Here is a 22,352-nt window from a genome sequence, read left to right on the forward strand (position 1 = left end):
AATCAGGAATTTTAAATTACATGAAATAAAAAAGCAACACCTCAGAACTACCACCGCTGGGGGCACAAGTGAACAGCACTTCCCATGCAGGGGACTGGGGCTCCAACCTGAAGGCCACAGAACATCAGCACATGGGCCTGGTCCAGAGGCCTGGCCCTCAGCACAAGGAACATCCCCGTGTCAGTCACCAGGACACCTGCCCAGCAGAGCCAAAAAGCACTGGGCACGTTCAAGACAGGAAAGAAGGAAGCAAGAGAAAAACAGACTCTAACTCTGCCCGCCAGTGCGTGGAGAGGCTGCTACTCGACAGTCCACGTGGAGAAAGACTCACAGCTCAAGAGGCCCTCCCTCCTAAGGTGCAGGATTCCTGCACTTCCCAAAGGGTGTCTGAAATCACAAATCAAGACCCAGTGATGACGCTGAGCAGGACGACCTCTTCAAAGATTACGGGGTAGGCAAGGGGAGAGACAGAAAAAGGAGCTAGTAGACAATTTTCAAAACATTTTATTACAAAATACAGTACAGGTTCACAGACGGCTTCCCACTGTTCTCTAACATGTACACTGCTGAAGGAAGCACTCACGACACCTGGCAGTCGCCCAGAAGAACGTCACCTCTACCATGTCGTCAGTCTCCTTGGAGTTACAGAAGGAACCTGTAACAGGCAGTGGAATGGAGACGGCCAGTCACCTCGGCCACTGGGCTCCCGACCGCTCCACAACGGCGTTGTTCTCTCCCGGGGCTGAAGTCCGTGTCCGTGGCTGACAACCCCCCAGAAGCTGGGCCCCAACTCGTCCAGAGACGAGAGAGAGCTCTGCAGCCCAGGCGCCTCTGGCCACTACTTCTTGTTCCTGGGCTTCAGCTCTTCAGCTGCGTTCCGCAGGAAGATGTAATTCTTCTTCTGGGGATTATAAAATTCATGTCCCTAAAGGGAAAAAAACACAATCATCCTATTAATAAAAAGCACAAGTTAGCATTTTGTGGGACTTGCTGTATGCCAAGTCCTGTGCTATGTCCGTGAAGCATAAACTCTCCAGCGGACAAAAACAGGTAGATGGAAAGAAAATCACAAGTTAAACAAAAACGTCAGTCCTCAGAGCAAAGGTTAAGGGCTTGGTAGAAAGCTGTCTTCAATGTCCCACTTGGAGGATCTTTTACATATTGTCTTTTCCGAGTCGAGACTCCTTCTAACCCGCCACCACTTTAAGGCCATGACGACGGCCCTCAGGGAGCGAGGAGCTTAGGGAGGGCGCTGCAGGACTGTTCTGACTGGAGGTTTCTCAGGAGCAGACACAGCTGATGGATGACGTCACAGGGACGCGCCGGCCCACATGACGGAGAGAGAGGAGTGGAAGTGTGCCTGCTTGTGCCTGTGCTGCGGGGGAAGGGGGCCTGTCTTAACATCTGGGGAGCCTGAAAAACCAGGATCACGCCAGATGATAAAGGGCTGTGAACATCAGACCGAGGCCTTTGAACATTACCCCACAAGGAAAAGGAACAGCAGCCACAAAGGTTGTTAGGGACATAACAGATTTGTGTCTCAGGAAGACAGCGGAGTGCAGTGGGCAGGGCAGCTAAGTAGGAACCTCAGGTGACCCACAGGCCTGGAACAGGGAGGCAGGAAGGGCCTCTGGCTGCACTCTGCCACCTGTACTGCAGTGACCTGCTTTATTTTCACCCCTTGACAGACATGCTGAGATGGTTCTAGAAGTTTTGCTCAGTGGTGACCATTAATTCTCATCATGATACAAAGTGCAGCTTTCTGAACGGTTATGTTCAAGCAGCAAGCTAATAATACTAATCATATGCGATCATGAGTTCATGCTGGAGATACTGTCTTCAAACTAAGAACAACAGAAAATTCCTGAAGCAACTTTTTCAAAATTAAAATGATCATGATTTAAGTAACTGCTACTGTGAGTTGACGTTAATTGCTCAGAAGAATTCATTTTGAGCAGCCTTCCAAGCAAAGAGCTTTCTCAGTTCTCTCAGTTTACTACTAGTTTTTCTATCCTTGCTATGCATAGAGCCCTGAGTGGGATGTAAGTTAAATGCAGAGTTTTAATGCAGCTGTAGGCCGATCATGTGACAAGGAAGAGATCCACCAAAGAGCCCCATGGGGAAACTGAGGCCTCAGGCCACAACCTGGCTCCAACCCCAGCCAGGCAGAACATAAAAGTGCACTCTTAGCAAAACTGAGCGTGTGGGTCCACAGGTGAATGGATGAACTGTGATAGATCCACACCACGGAACACTACTCGGCAGTAACAAGGAACGGACTATGAAACACTCAACAGCATGGGTGATCTTCAAAATCATTAAGCCGAGCGAAAGAAGCCAGCCAAAAAAGAATACATAGTGTACAACTCGACTTACATAAAACTCCAGAAAAAGCAGACTCGTCTACAGTGACAGAAGGTAGATCAATGGTTGGGGGAGGGAGGACTACAGTGATACACAGGAAACTTTTGGGGGAGATAAAAACGTTATCCTGACTGGTGATGGTTTCATGAGTATATACAGAAATTGAAACTGATCAAACTGCACGCTTCAAATGTGTGCGATTAACTGCATTTCAATTATAACTCAGTAAAGCTGCCTAAAAAAAAAAAAAGCTCACGTAAGCAAAAGCTCAGAGCGAGTGCGCACACTCCCAGAGGCCAGCGCAGGCGTCAACAGCAATGTGCTGAACGGGCAAGGCGCGTCGCAGGAGAGTGGACAGAGCCCGGGAACCGCCCAGCTCTTCTGAGAAAAAGAGAGAAGAATTACGCCCCAGGGACCGGAGGACGCTAACTCGAGGAGGAAGACGGGAGAGGCGGCAAGCCTGGAGGGTAAAGGAGAGGGTGGTGGGAACATTAGCTGGATTTGCATCTCCTGAGCTAAGGGACTCAGAGGACCCCCAGGGCCGACAACCCGTCAGGGCTGGGAGACGGGAAGAAGAGGGGAGCGAGGTCAGGAGCCGTTAGAAACTGTACGGGCATTAGTTTCTGCCGGAAGAGTCGGGGCCTTGGGAACGCAGGCGCGCCTGGAAGAAGTGCACGGAGCACCAGGCAGGTGAGGCCTGTGCTAGCAAAGCAGGGGGCGAAGAGCAGCCAGAAGCAGGAATAAACCAGCAACAGAGCATGAGAGAAACTGAAGGAGACAGCTCTGTGAAGGAAGGAGGGAGGGATGGACCACGTGCCCAACACAGACAGAAAGCAAGCTGCTGGACTAGACGATCAGGATGTACGCCAAGGAGACTGACGACAGTTCCAGGAGGCCAATACCTTGCAGCGGACTGAAGGGGCACAGAACGTGGGGGAACAAAGACGGCAGGTGTGAGGCACTCATCTAACAGGAAAGGGGAATAAAGTTTTTTAAGATTTGCCATAGAAAGTGTGTATGCTCACCAATGGAGGGAAAGGAGCTAGCGGACACGAGAGGAGCAAGTCTGCCAAGGGGCAGAAAAGAAGGGAATCTCCCGAGGGAATCTCGTGAGGGAGGTGGGGGCAGGCGCAAGGAGACCAGGCCAGAGAAGACGGACACGTGTGGAAATGAACGGGAAAGACACTGCGAGGCGAAGCCTTTCCGGGTGAAGCTGGCGACCTCACCAGTCAGGAACCCGGGCAGCGAGGGCAGAGCATGGAGAGGTCTAGGAAGCTGCCCGGGGCAGGGGGCGAGGGCAACAAGGGAAAGATGAAAACGGTCGAATTCTCCAGAACTAGCAGCTGAGCAGCAGAGAAACCAGGCTGGTCCACAGACCGTGCTCTAGCCAGCAGTCTGGAACCTGAGTACCTGAGTCTGCTCTCTTCACCATTATGCTGAGATGCCTCAAAAACGCAGCCCGGACCCTGTCAGCCCCTAACTCCCTTCCCCAAATAACAAACAAACAAAAACCAATGCCTTGGGCAAAAGCTCCGTGACCTGGCCCTGCTGTCCCCTCCAGCCCCAGCCCCTGCCTTGCCCCCTGCACTCTCCCCCAACCACCGGGGCATCAGTGAACCCCTACACTCTTGCCTCTGCTTTACCACGCGCTTCCCACGGGCCGGTTCCCAGGGGAAGGCCCGACCGGTGTGACTCCTCTGAGTCCCTCACCCTGCAAGGGAGGCCGTGCTGTTTCCCTCCACAGTGAGGTGACGGTAACCCGCCCAAGGACACACAGCAAATCTGGAGAAGAGTCTCGACTCAAGGCCAGGCCTCCCGACCCCAAAGCCTGGCTCTGCCGCCTCAGAGCGCCCACAGCGGGCCGGGAACTCTCACCTTCGACCAGTCGTAGCTGGAAGCATACGCAAATATGTTTCCATTGTGATTGAAGCAGCAAGCCGATATCGGTTGATCTAACTGTTCTGAAGTTTTTAGTTTTGTTCTGGCATCTTTGTCCCAAAAGCTGAATCTACCATCAGACCCCACAGTTGCAAGGGTGCCGTGGACAGGATGGAATGCGATTCCATTTACCTGCAGGGATTGATGTGCATCATGAGAAGCAGAGATGGAGGATGGAGGGGAAATCAGGTTTTCGCCAACCTGTGCTCCCTCTTTCAGACAGAAAACCAAATGCCCGTTCCTGAGCCTGGCTGCCCCCTGAGAACGGGGAAACCAGCCACGCTTCCTGAGTCACTCGCCCACCCAGAAGTCAGTCTCGGCTCTTGTTGCGAACACAGGGCAGCAGAAATTAACACGTATGTAGCTAGCGACACCAAGGCGTGACCCCAGGCAAATGCCTTTTCTCTTTCAGCTAATAGCAAGTTCTTGGTCTTAGCTACGTGTGTAAACTGTCTAGCAGCATTCACACAGAGGTGGAAGACTCTCCTCAAAAGTCCTAAGCTTGCACTCAGAATCAACGGTGACAGAACAAAGACAGTCAACAAGTTCATAAAAACAGAAAACTGAAACCTATGGCATAAGCCATTTATCTCCGGCCCAGAACACACACAATGACAAAGTGATCTTCTCCGGTCCCATAATGACTCAGCTGCCACCTCCAACTCTAGTTTCTAGATGTATTCTCAAGGTTCAAGTTTCTAAAAACATACCGCATAGATGTCCTGAGGAGCTGAAGTATTGGTTCCGTTAGATCGATGGCACTTAAAGGTAAAGTTATCTTTGGCACTGAAAAACAAAGGCCCAACTAAGTTTTCCTTCCTTAAAAAAAGTCTCAGGTGAAAATGTGCAAGCTGACCGAGTCTCACTTACGGATTTGGGGGGTTGATGTAGTGAATAGCAACTCTCCCCTCGATACTGCCCAGGGCAAAACCAGTCGGCTTGTTCTGCTTGTCTTTAAAAATAGCCACACATCGATGCTACAAATGGAAAAAAAAAAAAAAAAGTATATTATCACAGTATAAAATGTAAGATTTCATAACTAACGTGAAGTTAAATAATTTTCACCTCATTTTTGGGTTTTAGAAGAACCAGAAACGTATTTCTCAAATGTGATATTTCTGTCCCTCCAGTCGGCGTCATTTTCTAGCTTTTAACCGCTGCTTGTACTCAGCCACACGACTTTATGAATGGACTGCAGAACAGGTGCTGCTGTCTCACCGCTGTTCCTGCTCGGCCACCACGAAGGCCTCGCGGTCACCCCAGCAGCGCACGTGCCCCTCCGAGCCCCCAGTTCCTGGGCAGACCCTGGCCCTCTCGTGGGGAGGGAGGAAGACTGGTCACTGTGGTTTGTAGCCCACCACTGACCAGGTGGGTGCCCTCCAGCCAGTCACCCCACCCTCTGTGCCTCTGCCTCCCCAGCTGGACAAGGGAGGCAGTGTCGCCTGGGGATCACGGGGGAGCAAGGGTCAAGCGGGAGAGTGGCTGGGCCAGGACCTTCTGAACTGTGGACATGCTACAAGAAGGGAGACACTGCACTTGATCCAACACTGAGTCTGAGGGGCCCAAAGGAGGGTCTCCTGAACTCGACAAAGACCCCACAGAAGGAGCCCAGGGCCCAGACCCTGGGCACAGGAGCAGGGGCTGGGCCCGTGTGAGTCCTCGCCTCCTCCTTCCAGTCAGGATACCCTAGCCTAACCCAGAGGACCACCCGCTCCGCCCAAACTGGACATTTTGGCTTCTGTAAGGAGTTCAGGGGGTGCTGGGGCCAGATCAGGGCCTGGGGGCTAAGCCATAAAAGATACCGGTAAAGAGCAGTTTCAGTTAGCATGATACTTGCTAGAGTATGCGAATTTCCTAAGTAAGTGGAAAAGTGTAGGCTAGTTCTATTTCTGTACCATTTGCCTTTTTCTGTTTTTTCTTTGAACAGCAAGCACATTACTTTTGTGAGTAGAAAAAGAATTAAGGAAAAGAGACAAAGTCTCTGAGTTCTTAGAGGTCAGGAGGAACCACAGCCAGTAAAGCTGTACCTGCTGTGCCCAGCACAGGTTTCATACCCGGCACCCAGACCAGGGACCGCACAACCCCATGAGGCTCGATTGACAAGAACGCGACTGCACGGTGGCCCCACGCACAGGCTGATGGCACTCCTCAACAAACAGATGGCCAGAGCGCCTGGCATGGGGTGACGGGAGGTGAAGCCAGGCCAGACTAGGTTTTACCAAGGAGTTTGGGATTTATCCAAAAGGAAGTGAGGAGTCAGTGCTGGGTTTTAAGCACAGGTATGGCAAGATTGGATGTGCCACTATAAGAAAGAGCCCCCTGAGTCGTGTATGCAGAATGGACTGAAGGGCAAAGATCTAAGCTCTTACAGTCATTCAAGGAGACGTGGATTAGATGTGGCAGGAGGAAAAGAGAGAAACGAACAGATTCCAAAACATTTGCAGGGTAGAAGTGAGCCTAGAGATTAACGAGATAGGAGAGGAGAAAAGGAGCGGGGAGTTGCAAGGATGACTTCTGGATTTCTGGCTTAGACAACTTAGCAGGTGGAAGGCCCATTTAATGAGAGGTGGAGCACAGGGCGAGGGGCAGCTGGGGTGGTAGGCAGGAGCAGGTTAAGATTGTTTGTTCACTTAGCAAATATTTACAGAAGCCTCTATACGTCACGCCGGCTCCAGAGACTAGGAATGAGGCAGCAACTAACACAAACAACAGTCTCCACTCTCACTGAGTTTACATTCTAGGAGGCAAAACAAGAGAAAGAGAGTAAAATATATATACAGTACTGGGGAGAGCAGCCAGGAACAATCCTGAGAAGAGGTAACTGAGTCAAGATCTGCAGAAAGTGGTCCCATGTTTGATGTGGGACACTGTTGGGTTGAGATGTTGGGAGACATGTGAAGGAGCTGTCAGACTGTGGGTGTCCTTGTCGGGGGCACAGAAGTGAGGTCTGTTGGGGATCTGAGTCTCCAGCCCACAAGAGGTATCTAAGCGATAGCAATGGATGGGAGATAAGATTTTGCTTATGTAGGGAAGGCAATGACCAAGGGAAGACACCTGGGGAACCTCAACATGCAACAAGAACCTCCGAGGAAGACGAAGCAGCAACCAGAGAGGCAGGAGGTAAGAGGCTAGGATAACAGAAACCAAGGACAGAATGTGTAGAACACGCAGGAACAGTGGTATGGAACGACTCTGTTATGGTCAGATGAGGGCTGATCAGTATCCACTGGAACTACTGATGAGGAAGCCACCGGTGGCCACGCCAAAAACAGTTTCAGTGGAGTAACGGGGGCAGAAGTCTCCACGGAGGAGGGTGAGAAATGAGTGGGAGGTAAGAAGCTCATGCAAGACGCCTGACAGCAAAGGGAAAAAGGAATTCAGGTGGTACTGGAGGAGGATGTGCGGGTCAAGAGAGGCTTGTTTTTTAGGATGAATTAGACTTGAGCATGTTTCAGTGCTAACGGATAAGTACTAAGAAAGGGGAGAGACCGAAGATACAGGAGGGAGGTGGGTGATCGATGGCCTAAGGTTCCTGAGAAGGCTGGAGGGCATGGAGCCCCACCACAAAACTGATTCTGCCTAACATGGGAAAAAGGCAGAGAAAGACGCAGGCTCACGCCAATTTCCAGATTCAGCAGGAGCAAGATGAGGAAGTTCCCAACCATTAGCTTCTCTGTCCTCTGATTTGATTTGCTGAGACAATGGCTAAAGGAGGGAGAGTCCAGGAGTCTGAAGAGAGCAAAGAAGATCTAGGAGTCCATGACAAGTGGGAGACTGAGCTCAGGGGAAAAACCCAGTAGCTGTCTGGGCGTGAAGAAGGCACAGTCCAAGTCTGAAGCTATGAATTGACAATGGAACCAACCCATGAGATGTGGGATTTTATTCGAGAGCGTTCAGCCATCCAGGGGGACGTTTGGAGAGGACAGGTAAGCCGGATCATCCAGAAATGGAGAGTACTTACTCACTACACATTTGTGTTTGTATCCTTAAATCCACCCCCTCTGAAAGCACAGCTGTTCCCCATGAGCACGCACTGACCGCACGACGGGCGCTGAAGACCCCCTCCTGATCTGACCTACGCCTCACCTGATGCTTCAGTGGAGACTCGATCCTCCGGAATTCAGAAGGCTGGTTCTCTAACTGGTAGACAATCAGGCCCCGCTCCGCAGTTGCCACCACGGCCATAGGATAGATCTAGGGAGAGGAGGAAAGCAGAGATGTGCCTAAAACGAAGGAGTGTGCTTTTTCACACCAAAGCATTAGAGCAATGTTTTTAGAGCCACAAAAATAAGTCCGAATTTTTTTAAGTTTAAAAATCCAGTGATATCAACGTTTCGTGAAAACCTAGAGAAATCATATTTGAAATTAGAACATTCATATATTTTCAAAAGACTTGTTTTTTAAAACCATAATATATATGAATATTTAGAAAATATGCTGAGGAATAGAGAAGAAATGAAAACCACCTACCCCACCCCTCCGGATGATAACTGTTAATACTATATTTCACTCCAGTCTCTTTTCTGAGCATTATACATGCATATGTGCACGTGTATGTTTCTACAGAATTCGTATCCTTTACTGCAAGTGTGTAGTCCAAGAATACTAGTAGTGACAGTCTAATATGCCCTAAATGAACCTACCACAGGTAGGTCTGACTTGTTCCCCCATTAAGTCACCTCCAATGTTTCACTATATTACACAGAACAAAGACCATGTGCATCTTTATCTTTTTCATGATAAAGTCCTAAAAGTGGAATTAGTGGGGCAGTTGGTACAAAACTTGAAGACTTATGACTAAACGGAGAAAGTCCTTGAGTTTCTCTCCCACTCAAGAGACAGTCCCCAAAGATCTAGTACCACAGCACAAGGTTACTGCCAGGTCTCCTACACCACAGCATAAACGTCATGTGCTGATGGCATGCAGCTGATCCGCATATGCTCAACTAACAAGTGACAGAAAAACCCGACAGTGTTTACTAATTCTGGAATAAATGCAGCACAAAAGTCTCCCAATGTAGAAGATGACCGAGGCAAGCTGAACTATATCCCCCGTATCTACTGTTAAAGTTCTAGGGATTTTAGATTACCCTCTAACTGAACGATGTCATAAGGTAAGAGATGTTTGTTTTTTGTTTTTTTTTTTTGAGAAAACAGATACTAAGGTAGAAATTCCTTACCACGTCGGCACAGTAACACCTCTCAGGGAGCTGCAAAACCATCATAGGATTTGATGACCGCGTATCCCAAAACTGAAAGAAAAAAAAAAGCTGCCAGAAGGTGGCCATCCAGAGCTAAAGCACAAATAGCATAAGGAAAAACGTCAAGCCCGGGCAGGTGTGCAGTCCCTCCGCAGCAGACTATACCTTCAGAGTTTTGTCCCAGCTCCCGGTCATTACACAGCTGTAGTTGGGTGCTTTGATCCAGTGTATGGTTTTAACAGGAGCATCGTGCTTTCAACAAGACAGAACCAAAACAGATCAAGGTAACGGTAACAACATGCAAAACAGTTTTAGTTCTAGAAATTGAAAGAGAAGGAACTAACTTAAATATTGAGGTCATACCAAACAAAAACCAAAGGATTATTTTAGCCCTTCCTCAGGACCAAAATATTCAATTTAACATAAGAACATATATCTACCTTCCATTCTAATAAACTTTAGTTTGATTTAACCCATAACTAACTAGTATGTGAGAGGGAAAGTAAGCCTCTCCTTGAGGGGAGATGTTCAGAAATAACTAGTAGGAACTCCACCACAGTTTTATCTATTCACTAAGGTGACAGGAATTAGGAGGTCGAGGAGATGCATCTAGCACACAGCACTGTGATCTCAGAGTATGTAATACTTTTCTGAAAATGTTTCAGCGTCAAAAGGCCCTTCCTCAGAGTCAGACCCTCTGGGTCTAGGTTCTCTGAGCTTCATTACTTCTGCCCTTCTTAGCAGCCTTCACACCAGAGGCTGCCTGTGGTCCCTGACAGGCTATAAAAGCTCCACGGATGCGTGGAGTGTCCCTCCTCCTGCGCGTCCCTCCCTTAATGATAGAGCCTGGCAGAGAGCAGGCATTCGATAAACACTGGTGGAATGAACGAGTGACCACACACAGCTGGAACACGGTGAGCCACACGTGGGTGCTGGAATGTCAAACACGTCAATGTCGAGGACCACCTGTAACATTTTCGTTTATAGATTTTAATGTCACTAACTCCTTATGACACCATCCTCACCAACACATATATGGAAGACCCATGACAGAATAATCTATGAAAAACTAGTAAGAATGAGAATGGTTATAAAACTGGTGTTATTTTTGTACTTAAGAGGTTTCTGGTATATTTAAGTCTAATTGATTTGGTATAGTCAAACTGCATTTTTCCTACAAGAGAGAATTATTACAATTATAATTAAAGAATCATCACACCCTGGGCCCCAGCCGTGACCGCCCCTCATGCAGAGTAAGCTTTATTACCTGTGCAATCTGTATTGCCTGATTACTGTTGAGGTCCCACATTTTGGCAGTTTTATCACATGATGCTGTAAATACTTTGCTCCCATCCTAAAATAAAATGGAGAAAATCTGGCATTCTAAGAAAAATAAAATCTCTCTATGTACATTTAGATATTAGGTTGAACATACTGAGGCAGGTTTTGCTTTGCAATTTTTATTTTTCCAATTATTTGGGGGCCAGTGTATTGTAAACTATAATGTCATACATAAAACACACTGTCAGCTCTATTTATTATTAATTTATTTTTCTAAGAGATAATACATGAGCAGGATAAAAAAATTTAAACGGCACTTAAAAAGTTGTATCATGAAAACTACGTCTCTCTCCATCCCTGACCTCTCACAGCAGCCACGGCCACCACCATATCCTCCAGGAACAGCCTTTGTACAGCATCTATCTGTGTGTATTACCAGGGACCACTTCAAAATTTTTTTCTTATTTTCATCAATTTCAAGTCTTCACAAAAGTTGCAAGAATAATACAATGAATACCCAAAAACTTACTACCTACATTCACCAACTGTAAACATTTTGTGACATTTACTGTATCTCTTTCTCTGCTCTCTCTGTACACAAATATAGATATAATCGTTATTACTTTTGTTGAGCTCCATACCTAACAGCATTCCAAATGCATGCAATAAAACTACACTAATATACAATAGACATTGGTCCTATGTAAACTATAGCTTAAAAAATTAGCAGTCGTGTAATGGTTTTTAAAATAGTCACACACACAACTCATAAAGTAGGTCAGTCAAATATGAAGAAACACAAGGTAATTTAAAACAAGAGAAAAAGTACTGAATTGAAAGTCTTGCCCAGTGGTCAGCACATATTTTTCTTAAAGGACCATACAGTAAATGTTTTAGTCTCTGCAGGTCAAAAGGTCTCTGCTGCAACTCCTTAACTCTGTCACTGCAGCTTCAGCCATACATATTATATATAAATGAATGAGTGTGGCTACGTTCCAGTAAAACTTTATTTACAAAAATAGGCAATTGGCCAGATACGGCCCACGAGCCATGGTTTGCTGAACCCTGGCCTAGACCATTTCATTTCCGGTTCCGTAGCTCAAAGATTTACCACCATCCTCCCTACCAAACCTTCTTCCCAATTGAAATCACCAGTTCTCCACCTGAAAGAAGAGATAAAATCTGCTTCTCTACTAAAGAAGTTATAAGGATAACTCCACAAATCCTTGAAAAGATACCAACATCTGCATGAAGGCTGAGGCTGAGGGCAACAGCGGCCTCTAAGTCTCATCACAAAATGCCGATCCCACCAGCTGTGATTAGCACTATGGAGTGGCAGCACACCAGATCCCAGGGGACAGACAGATACAGAGGCTCATCTATCAAAAGGCCTGGGCAGAGAAACAACATTTCTAAGTGCTCCCCACCCGGCTGCTCTAAGGTCTACCTGCTATGGCCACATAGTGAACTGTGTCCTTGGACTGCCGAGGAAATCACCTTCACCAAGTTTGGCTTTTATGCCTCAAAGGTAACTTTGGCTCTTTTGTGCTTCTGTGTCTTTTACCTGTGCCTTCCTCTCCCAGAATGCCCTTCCCACCCCTCCCAGGCTAGCGGCGTATACTCTTCCTGTAAGCCCCCAAGAGGCAGGCTGTCGAGCACATGGGCTCTGGAGCCAGGAAGCTCTGGTCTCAGCCTTTCACTCACTCTGTTCCCTCAAGTAAGTCCCTTAATCACTTCCTGACAGGCACAATGCTAGTCACTTTAAGTAGATTTAATCAAGTCATCACCAATTTCCACCATCCGAAATTCTTATTTGTTTCTGAATGTCCATCCTAAGAGACCATGAGTTCCATGCGCACAGAATTTGCCTACCTCGCCTACTTTGATTTCCACTATATCCCCAGGGCTTAGCATACAACAGGTGCCTGATAATTATTTGCTGAATTAATGGTACTATTGATTGTAATTTTTATTACCACCTTCATTTTATAAGTGAGGAAACAGACCCTGGGAAATTAATAACTCAGCAAAGTCAAAGAGCGGAGGAGATAGAGCCAAAACTTGAACCCAGGCCTGGACTGGATGAGACAATGCTTGAAAAGCTACAGGCAGGTGGTTTCCTTTTAAGATTCAGCTCAACTCTTGCCTCTTCTGTGAAGCATTCACGGCACCTTCTCCCACTTCATAGCTGCTTTCTGTGTTCCTCCCACCCAGCCCCAGTTCCTCCTGCTTCCCTCAGAACTCAGCTCACTCAACAGAACTCTTCATTCCCATGTTTGATTCCTCCACTAGATGGGCACAACCTGGAGAAAGGAAACAGGCTGCACACATCTCTGTAAATACCAACAGCCACTCAGTAACATTCGAGCAACAGAACTCCTGTATCTGTTAACTCTACTGCTTACCACACTTTATAAGAAACTTTACGATTCTGATCCGTTATCTGATCAGTAAAGATAGGCAAAATAAATTAGAAATATTTAAAATCTATTCAAGTTGCGACTTTTCCACAGGTAAATTAAAAATAAGTTGTATCTGTAATAAATGTGTCACTTTCCAAACTATTCAAACTATTATTAGTCTCATAATAACCCAATCAGATGTATGAAGAATACATTTTTCAGATGACAAAAAGGCCTCAGAGAAGCCTATCACAGCTAGTGATTAAAATGGGAGCAACTGTGGCTCCTAAATCATCTCAAGATATTTATAAATAGTAGAATCATTTCTTATAAGCTAAATAACATCACATAAATGTACGGTGCGGTTTAAAAACAGCGATGCAGGGGCTGGCCTGGTGGTGCAGCGGTTAAGCGCAGGCGCTCCACTTTTGCGGATCAGGATTCACAGGTTTGGATCCCGGGCACGGACCAACGCACCGCTTGTCAAGCCATGCTGTGGCAGCGTCCCATATGAAGTAGAGGAAGACAGGCACAGATGTTAGCCCAGGGCCAATATTCCTCAGCAAAAAGAGGAGGATTGGCAACAGATGTCAGCTCAGGGCTCGGGGCTAATCTTCCTCACCAAAAAAAAAAAAAGAAAAACAAAAAGAAAAAAAAAAGCAATGTAAAATAGTTTGATGTTTCTCATGAAGTTAAACATATACTTACCATATGACCAGCAAGCCCACTACTAGGTATTTACCCAAGAGAAACGAAAACTTACATTCACAGAAAATCCAGCACACAAATGCTGACAGCAGCATGATTCATAACGACCAAAAATGGAAACAACCCAAATGTCCTTCAGTTGGTGGACAGTGAACAAAAGAATCCACGCAGTGGAATACTACTCAGCAATGAGAAGGGCAAACTGCTGACACCACCTGGAGGGACCTCAAATGCAGGATGCTGAATGAAGCCACACTCAAAAGGCTACACGCTACAGGACTCCATTTATATGACATTCTCGCAAAGGCAGAACTACCAGGACAGAAAGCTCATCAGTGGTTTCCAGGGGCCGGGAGTTGAGGAGGATCTGACTACAAAAGGACAGGAGGAATCTGGGGGCTGATGGATCTGTTCTACATTTTGACCACAACTCTATGCATTTCTAACAACTCACAGAATTATACACTAAAAAGGTTCAATTTTACTGTTTGCAAATCACGTCTAATAAACATGACTAAAAAAACACGCACAAGGCCTGGGAGGGTCCTTGAGGCTCAGCTTGCTCAGCATCGAGGAGCATCTATCTGCCTGTGCCTGCCAGTCCAGCCCTGTGTTCTCACGTCTGCCGGGTTCAGCACAGGCAGAAACGAGGAAAGAAAGGCTGGGCTGTCAGTGCCCCGGCTCTTCCTTTGCCGACTGGGCGGGCCCTTCTACAGATGCAGCTTGCCACAGGTCCTTCACCTTCCCTGCTGGCTCCTTTGTAAATGGTCCCTTCATTAAACTCTCCTCAATCGCCCACCCCTTCTTGCAAAAGAAAAAAAAAAAGCTCAGAGCCGAATAAACCTGAAAACATTTACTTATACTTCTGACGTTCAGGATTGGGTGGAAAAAGAATACCAAAAAACCAAAACACTTCAAAAGTCTAATACAGGCATACCTTGGAGATACTGTGGGTTTGGTTCCAGACCACTGCAGTAAAATGAGTATCACAATAAAGTGAGTCACTTTATGTGATACGCACTTTATATGCACTTTTGGTTTCCCAGTGCATATAAAAGTTATGTTTACATTATGTCTAAAAACAATGTGCATACCTTAATTAAAAAAAAAACTTGAGGCCAGCCCAGTGGCACAAGCAGTTAAGTGCACGCGCTCTGCTGCGGTGGCCCAGGGTTCGGATCCCCAGCGCGCACCGACGCACTGCTTGGCAAGCCATGCTGTAGCAGCGTCCCATATAAAGTAGAGGAAGATGGGCACGGATGTTAGCCCAGGGCCAGTCTTCCTCAGCAAAAAAAACTGGCAGATGTTAGCACAGGGCTGATCTCCTCACAAAAAACAAAAAACTTTATTGCTAAAAATTGCTAACCATCATCTGAGCCTTCAGTGAGTCGTAATCTTTCTGCTAGTGGAGAGTCTTGTAAAAAAAAAAAAAGTATATCTGCAAAGTGCAATAAGTGAAGCGCAATACAATAAGGCATGCCTATAATGGAAAAGGATTAATTTTTTCCCTAGGATTTATTTTCTGGGATAGTCAATTGCTAATTTTAAAACAACACAGGCTCATGGCACATTTAGAGGTATGAAAGGCTTCAAGATATTACCTAATCCCTTGCTCAAGGAAACATGTCAATAAAATGATGGATTTTTTTTATGCAAGAAAGGCTTTCAGAGAGATTAACTAAAGCTAACATGACGAAAGTTAACTGACTACATTAGGAACATCAATAAACTACTATATTTACATTCAGAAACTCAGAATTTGTATAATGTGTATACATACATGCTATTTGTGTTTCGGGTTACATGAAAGTAGAAATTCATAAATATTCTGAATTACACTACACATTACATAGAAGAAAACATTAACTAATGAATGACTCTTACATCACTCCAGCAGACGTCTAGCACAGGCCCAGTGTGCATCTGCTGGGCTTTTGGAATAGTCTGTCCACTGTCCTGAACCTCCCAGCAGCGAACCTATAGTGACGAGACAAATTGATGCAAACGCCAATTAACGGTATATTACACGCATTTAACGTCTAATACCTAATGGGTACAATTTACATGCACTCCTCACGTTGACCTGATTAAGAATAAAGCAACTGAAAAGTACACGCAAGTAGCTATTTTCCTATTTCTAAGTCATTAAAATATACAAATTCTATTGCTTACACCCAAAACCACAGGTAATTTTTTCACCACATCTACAAGATACGTCTGTCTATTAAAGCAGAATGTCATCCCTTACCAGAGAATCAAGACCAAGTGGAAACTGATCTTTCTTCTCTGAACACTTTACTCTGATTTTTTATGCCATCTTTTTCCCGATTATAAAAGTAATGCATTTTACTTAGAGATTTTATAATTATCGCAAGTAAAAATCACTTCAATCCCACCAGATAACACGGTTAACAGTGCAATGTGCTTTCAGCCTTTCTACATACACGTATGGTCCTCAACAAGCAGATCAGCTGGTATCTTCACTTTCGTAATTGCAGCTTTTCTCACTTGCATTATTAGCCTATGTGCCCTTAAAACATTCTTCTAACACTTTTTAGCAGCGAATCAAGTGAAATCTTTCCAGAAACTACATGTAGAAAGCAAATCTGCTCAACCATGACTACCTTCCTCCCTCTACTGTTCTCCTCCCCTCAGGGCCCCGCTGCCTCCCAGCAGCAAGTCAGCTTGACATCTTTTCCAAAAACTCTTAAAATGGTATTCCATCATACAGACATACCATAAATTATCACTGCAATTGAGTATTACAATTTTCAGAATTTTCACCAGCACAATGACTTTTTTAAATGAGGCAGTATCGGGCTGTGGCTCAGAGCACAGAGCCTGGGCCAGACCACGTGGATTAGCATCCTGGCTTTGCCACTCACTCAGACACAGGACCAGGGCCAGTTACTTTACTTCTCTAAGCCTCACATCCTGCTTCAGAAGATGGAGATGACACTAAGTCCACGGTGCTTCAGCTCTTGTAGAGATTAATTCAGATAACGAATATCAAGTACACTATCAGAGAGCCTCCTCAAGTCCCAGAAAGCGAATCACTGAGACACAGGCAATAAACTTAAAGCTTTATGATAAATATTGCCAATTACCCTCCAGAAGAGCTGTACCAATTTATATACCTACCAGCAGTGCATGTAACGTTTCAGCTTATCCTTGCTGACACCAAGTATTGGTTTTTTTCTTTTTGTTAAGTTGATAGAAAAAAGCGTCTATCACGAAATTTTGCATTTATCTGATTATGGATGTGGTTGAATGGTTCAAGTAGACTGTAACGGGCCACTTGCACTCCTTTTGTGAATTGCCTCTTCACATCTTTTGCTTATTTTCCTAGCAGAGCTTCTATCTTTCTTTTTGCACACTTTTTGACTTTTTTGGTAAGTATGATGTCAACGCAGGATTTGTGCTATATCTGAAGCTGAAAAAGTTTAACATATGCCTGAAGAACATTTTCAGGATGCCTAGAGGGAAATTTAGGTATGCCATCATAGAAGACATTCATTCTCAATGAAGACTTCATTTGATTTGGAAATACACCTCCGGACACTGAACTAGAGTAGGAAATTTTGAGCTATGCATACGATCGTGCTTTCTTAACAAAAATCAGTGTAACAACAAGTGATGTCTGCCATTCAGGAGGGTTTATACCCTCTAAACTGATTTCTTCAGAAAAGCCATGAATAAGCCTTAACTCTGCTTCATTCACTTGGGAAAGAATGGAGCCAAAAGGAAAGCTAAGCCTGCCCATACAAAGATACATGACGTACAGAACATGCATTTAAGGAGCACTTACATCGTTAGCCCACGATCCTGCGATAAGAAAGTTCCCTGGCAAGGTTGGCGGGCTAAAAGATAGACAACCAATGCTATCATCAGGAGAGGATGTCACTTCAATATCCTGGGGGGACAAAGTCAACATTAAAATGTGTGCATCACAATTTCATTCAAAACTGCTTTCTCTCCTTCTAAACACCTCATGGTGGACCCTCCTTGTGCTCAAGAACCAACTGCACTAGACTTTCTTACTGTGATGAGAAAGGGGAGGAGTCAACAAGCAGAGAAAGTGCTAGCACTGCTGGGCCTGAAGCAGCACTCCAAACGACATGCCCACAACCATGTTCTCTAAATGACGCCACGGCAGTTCACTCCTGCCCCCAGGTGCTTGACCACAGTTATCACCTGCCTCCCTCCCTCACAGAAGTTCTAATTCAACAGTTGTGGGCCAGGCCCCGGGGAACGTGCAAGTTCAACAAGCACCTCAGGTGAATCTGGTGATCCCGAAAGTCAGGGAGAATAGGACAGTGGTCCAGGGACACACAGTTTCCGTGCACCAGTGTTCGAGAAAGCCAGCTAGACAAAGTTTCAGAGCTTTCACTCAAAAGGAGGTTCCCCAGCCATCCGGGTTTCTCCCGCTGTCACTGCTGTGGGAAACCCCAGCCTGCGCTCTCTCCACAAACCCCGTGAAGCTTTCGTGCTACCTTCATAGGGTTGTGATTGTCTGTGGTTGTGCTGCCAAACATGCTGGTCCCGCTAGTTCCAAAACCCGAGGTGGTTCCAAACAGACTCATTTTGGCCCTAAAAAATAATAGAAAATGTTAAGAATAGGTCCTTTCTTAAGTAATAAATATCACTAAGAGGCAATATAAAGATGACGAAGTCACAGATGGGAAACAGAGAGTCTAAATGGCTTGACGTCAGGCTTCTCTTCTGAAGAGATCTAAATATATAATAAGCAGAGTGCTTATTTAAAAATTTCTAGGGGCCGGTGGCATAGTGGTTAAGTTTGCGCTCCGCTTTGGTGGCCTGGGGTTCACAGGTTCGTATTCCGGGTGCGGACCCACAAGCCACTTATCAAGCCATGCTGTGGCGGCGTCCCACATATGAAGTGGAGGAAGATGGGCAGGGATGCTAGCCCAGGGCCCATCTTCCTCAGCAGGAAAACAAGAGGTAGATTGGCCATAGATGTTAACTCTGGGCTAATCTTCCTCATCAAAAAAAATAAACTAACTTTCTATTTCAGGATAGTTTTTTACGGAAAATTGTAAAGATAAAGTTCCCACACACCCCACATTCAGTTTCCTTCCTACATGTGTCACCATTAATGACCCAGTACTGCCACATTACAGCAGAGTATTTCTCAGCCACCAGCTAGAATGTAAACTCACATTTTACATAGTTAGAGACACCAAGCTGAGCACCAGGAACACAAGTTAACCAGCAGAAGGCCCCATCTTCCGGGTTCCCTCGTAGGGAGAGTGCACTTTCTTCTTATTATTTCTGCACTCGGGTTTAGGTCAATATCTGCATGAGGTTACTTAGAAGTGCAACGAGTCCTGGCAGCAATTCAGCAACTTCTTTGCAGAAGTTTAAAATAAACTAATCCACACTCTGGGCTGCTTGAGTTCCAAAAGGTCTGGCATTATATTTTTGACATTTACCCAGCAAGAATCCCCCCACTCTGAGCTTCTTCCTGGGCACCTTAGTCTAGCAGGCACACCAGAGTTTGAACGGTGCCTCTGCCACTCCCCAGCGCGGGGACCCTAACCTCACCGGGCCTCATGTTCCCTGTTCTGCAAACAGAGAAGAACACCTTCTCCAGGACTGCCACATTTTCAATTCTGTCATTGGTGAGCAAATTCTCATACCCAGAAGTCTACCATGTCAAGTCACCTCTCCCAAAGGAGCCCAGTAGCTGAGTGACAGACTTGCTAACAAGAATGGCATCTCTAAAGAAGATAACACAGAATGGGAAAACTGCAAGGAATTTGGGGAAGGCATTTGAGTTTTCCAGCTTTCATGAAAACTAACGAAGTGCAGACATATTGGGTCAGAGCGACAGGTACGAGCACATTAACATCTCAGAAAGCAACTCTGTGAGAGGACACGGTGCTGGCCGACCACCTGCGCCTCAAGTGTTAGCGACGCATCTGAAGCACCAGCTAACTGCACGAGCGAACAAAGGAACGACAACACTTTCGCAACCAGAGGCCAGGAAGCAGCTGCATGGCTTCTGGCAGATTATTTAGCCTCAATTTTCTCATCCATAAAAAGAGTCACTAACATCCAGTTCACCGAGTTATGAGAACCAAGGGAGGACGCATGCAGCGCCTGAAACTTCTGTTCCTTCCTCCTCTTCAACCATCAAGTTGGGAGAGGGCATTTCTGCCACTACGGAGGAACTCAGGGGGAGAACAAGGGTCCTTCAAGTACTCATCAGCCTGCGTGGACCACACTTTATGCAGGACACTGGGAACCCTCAAGTACATCTCCAGCCCACCTAACCTCCTCTCCATCTCTCTCTCCTTGCTGGACCCCGGCCCCACCAGCTCTGATGACTTCCTTTCTGCCCGTGAGCACAGCAAGCTCACCCTGCCTTGGTGCATCCCCACCAGCTGTTCCTGCAGCCTGGCACAATCCGCCGTCCCCCAAACCTCCAGCTGTCTCAGTCTGAATCTTCGGGTGCCGGTTCAAAAGTGGCCTCCTGAGAACTTTTTAGGGTGATGGAAATGTTCTAAAACTGCACTGTGGTGACAGGTACTGAACTTCCCAAACTCATCAAAACGTACACTTTAAATTGGCTAGACTACGTAAGTTATACTTCAACACCGCCGTTAGAAGCATCTTTTTAAAGAAAGCCACCTCCTCCGAGGCTTCCCTGCCTAATTTGACAAACCCAACCTTCCAGGACATCACTGCTTTCTCCACCCGTCACCATCAGGAATCTCCTGTTTGCCAACAGTCTCTTCAGCTGCGAAGGGCAGGGAGCCGCCTGGACCCTCCCTAATGGACACCGGGCCCCAGCGCGGTGCCTGGCAGTTAAGAGACACTCGCCTGGGGGAAGTGCGCGTGTATAATCAACACTCGGGGAGGAGACAGAACAAAGAGACTCATTCAGAGAGCGCTAAGGGCAACGCAGGGGATGAGGCAGGAGCCGCGGGGGAGACTAACGGCCGCCCTTCTGCGGGAGAACGGACAGGGCAGGCTTCCCCGCGAAGCCAGACGTGGACCGGGCACGGGCAGAGGCGCAGACGCTGCCATCGGCTCCGCGACCCTGCCCGGTCCTCGGTTTCCCCACAAGGAGAACGGGGGGTGAGGCCCGAGGTGGCCCTCCCGCCCAGTCCAGCCCAGACATCCCCCCGCGGCCACGTCGCCAGCTCGGCTCGCGCCAGCACCTCGCTGCGGGGCGCACCCCGCCGGGACCCGGCCTCGGCGGCGCCATGGCGGCGGGTACCGAGCGGAGGCGGGACGGGGCCTACCTGAGAGTCGCGCTGCAGTGGGCAGCCGACGGCGGGGAGCGAGAGGGACTCGGGGGCCTGCGACCCCGCTACCACGCGGGGAGACGAGGGCGAGGGGCCGCGAGCGGAGGTCCCGAGAGCCCGGGGTCTCCTCACGCCGGCGCAGGAAACGGCCCAACAGCCGCGAGACACGGCGCATGCGCCCCGGAGCCACTTCCTGTGTCGCCCGGAAGTCAGGGAGGAAGAAAAGGCTCCTCCTCCCGGGAGGTCATGGTACAGGCGCGGACACGCTATTGATGCCGACGAGAAGTCCTCGTGCCAGCAGTTTGCGGACTGGTCGAAAGCTGATGTAGCCAACTCAAGTTGCCGCGCGACCGCTTTGATAAATCCGCAGCCCCGGCTGGTGGAGGGTAGTTAGTATTGTCTCTTGTGAATTAGAAGTCTAGCAAAATTCTGATTACCACCAGTGTAAGTCCTAGGTCATCCTTGAGAAGCTGATGGGGCGCTGCTGAGTCCTGCCCTAGTCCCTCTGTTTGCAGACTTGGGTATCCTAAGCCATCTGGGGCTCCTTGGACCTCAGTTTCCAGCTGTGAAATGGGGATAATGATGCCTAACTTCCGCGGCTGTTCTTAATTAGGTTCAAGTGAAGTGACACGTGAAAGACTTTCGCTAAGTGTAAGATTCCATAAGAATGTTAAGGGGCTGTTAGGACACACGTGCCAACTCCGACTGTTTTAGCTGGTTGCTTTTTTCTCCTTTTAGGAATGTAGGAAAAAAAAAAGGGGCGGGGGGATCTTCTGAGGTTGTGGTACCTACACTGGATCTTCCCCTTTATTTCTCAGTGTGGTCTGCATAGCAAGAGCCTTGACATCTGCAGGGGCCTTGAGGATCCGCGGGATCTTGTTATAAAATGCAAATTCAGGAGGTCCAGGGTGGGCCTGGGAACCCAGATTTCTAGCAAGCTCCCAGCGGGAGTTGTCGGTGTCATGCACTGCAGTTGAGCACCAAGAATCTAGATCTTGGTGTTTGGAATTTGGAATTACTTGGGCGAACTTCTAAAAGCTCTGATGCCTGGGCGTCACCCTCGGGTTTTGATTAGTTGATCTCGGGTGGAACAGAGAGGGAATGTTTTTACAAAGCTCCCCAAGTCTACCATGCAGTCAAGATTGAGAACCTCTACTCTAGATAATTATAATAATAATAGCTCT

General features: G+C 47.1%; 1 protein-coding gene across 1 annotated transcript; it reads right to left on the reverse strand.

Moving 5' to 3' along the window:
• Nucleotides 1-488: 488 nt before the first annotated feature.
• RAE1 (ribonucleic acid export 1) lies at nucleotides 489-21,325 on the reverse strand. The gene is made up of 12 exons (XM_004430242.3): nucleotides 21,166-21,325; nucleotides 18,388-18,484; nucleotides 17,703-17,807; nucleotides 15,779-15,871; nucleotides 10,771-10,857; nucleotides 9,669-9,755; nucleotides 9,483-9,554; nucleotides 8,389-8,496; nucleotides 5,173-5,279; nucleotides 5,013-5,088; nucleotides 4,240-4,434; nucleotides 489-925 (listed from the first exon to the last, which is right to left on the reverse strand). Exons 2-12 carry the CDS (start codon nucleotides 18,475-18,477, stop codon nucleotides 839-841), a joined length of 1,107 nt encoding a protein of 368 aa, XP_004430299.1. The 5' UTR covers nucleotides 18,478-18,484; nucleotides 21,166-21,325; the 3' UTR covers nucleotides 489-838.
• Nucleotides 21,326-22,352: the final 1,027 nt, after the last annotated feature.

This window comes from Ceratotherium simum, chromosome 21 (assembly GCF_057802395.1).
Source record: "Ceratotherium simum simum isolate JZ-2026a chromosome 21, ASM5780239v1, whole genome shotgun sequence".
Taxonomy (NCBI): Eukaryota; Metazoa; Chordata; class Mammalia; order Perissodactyla; family Rhinocerotidae; genus Ceratotherium; species Ceratotherium simum.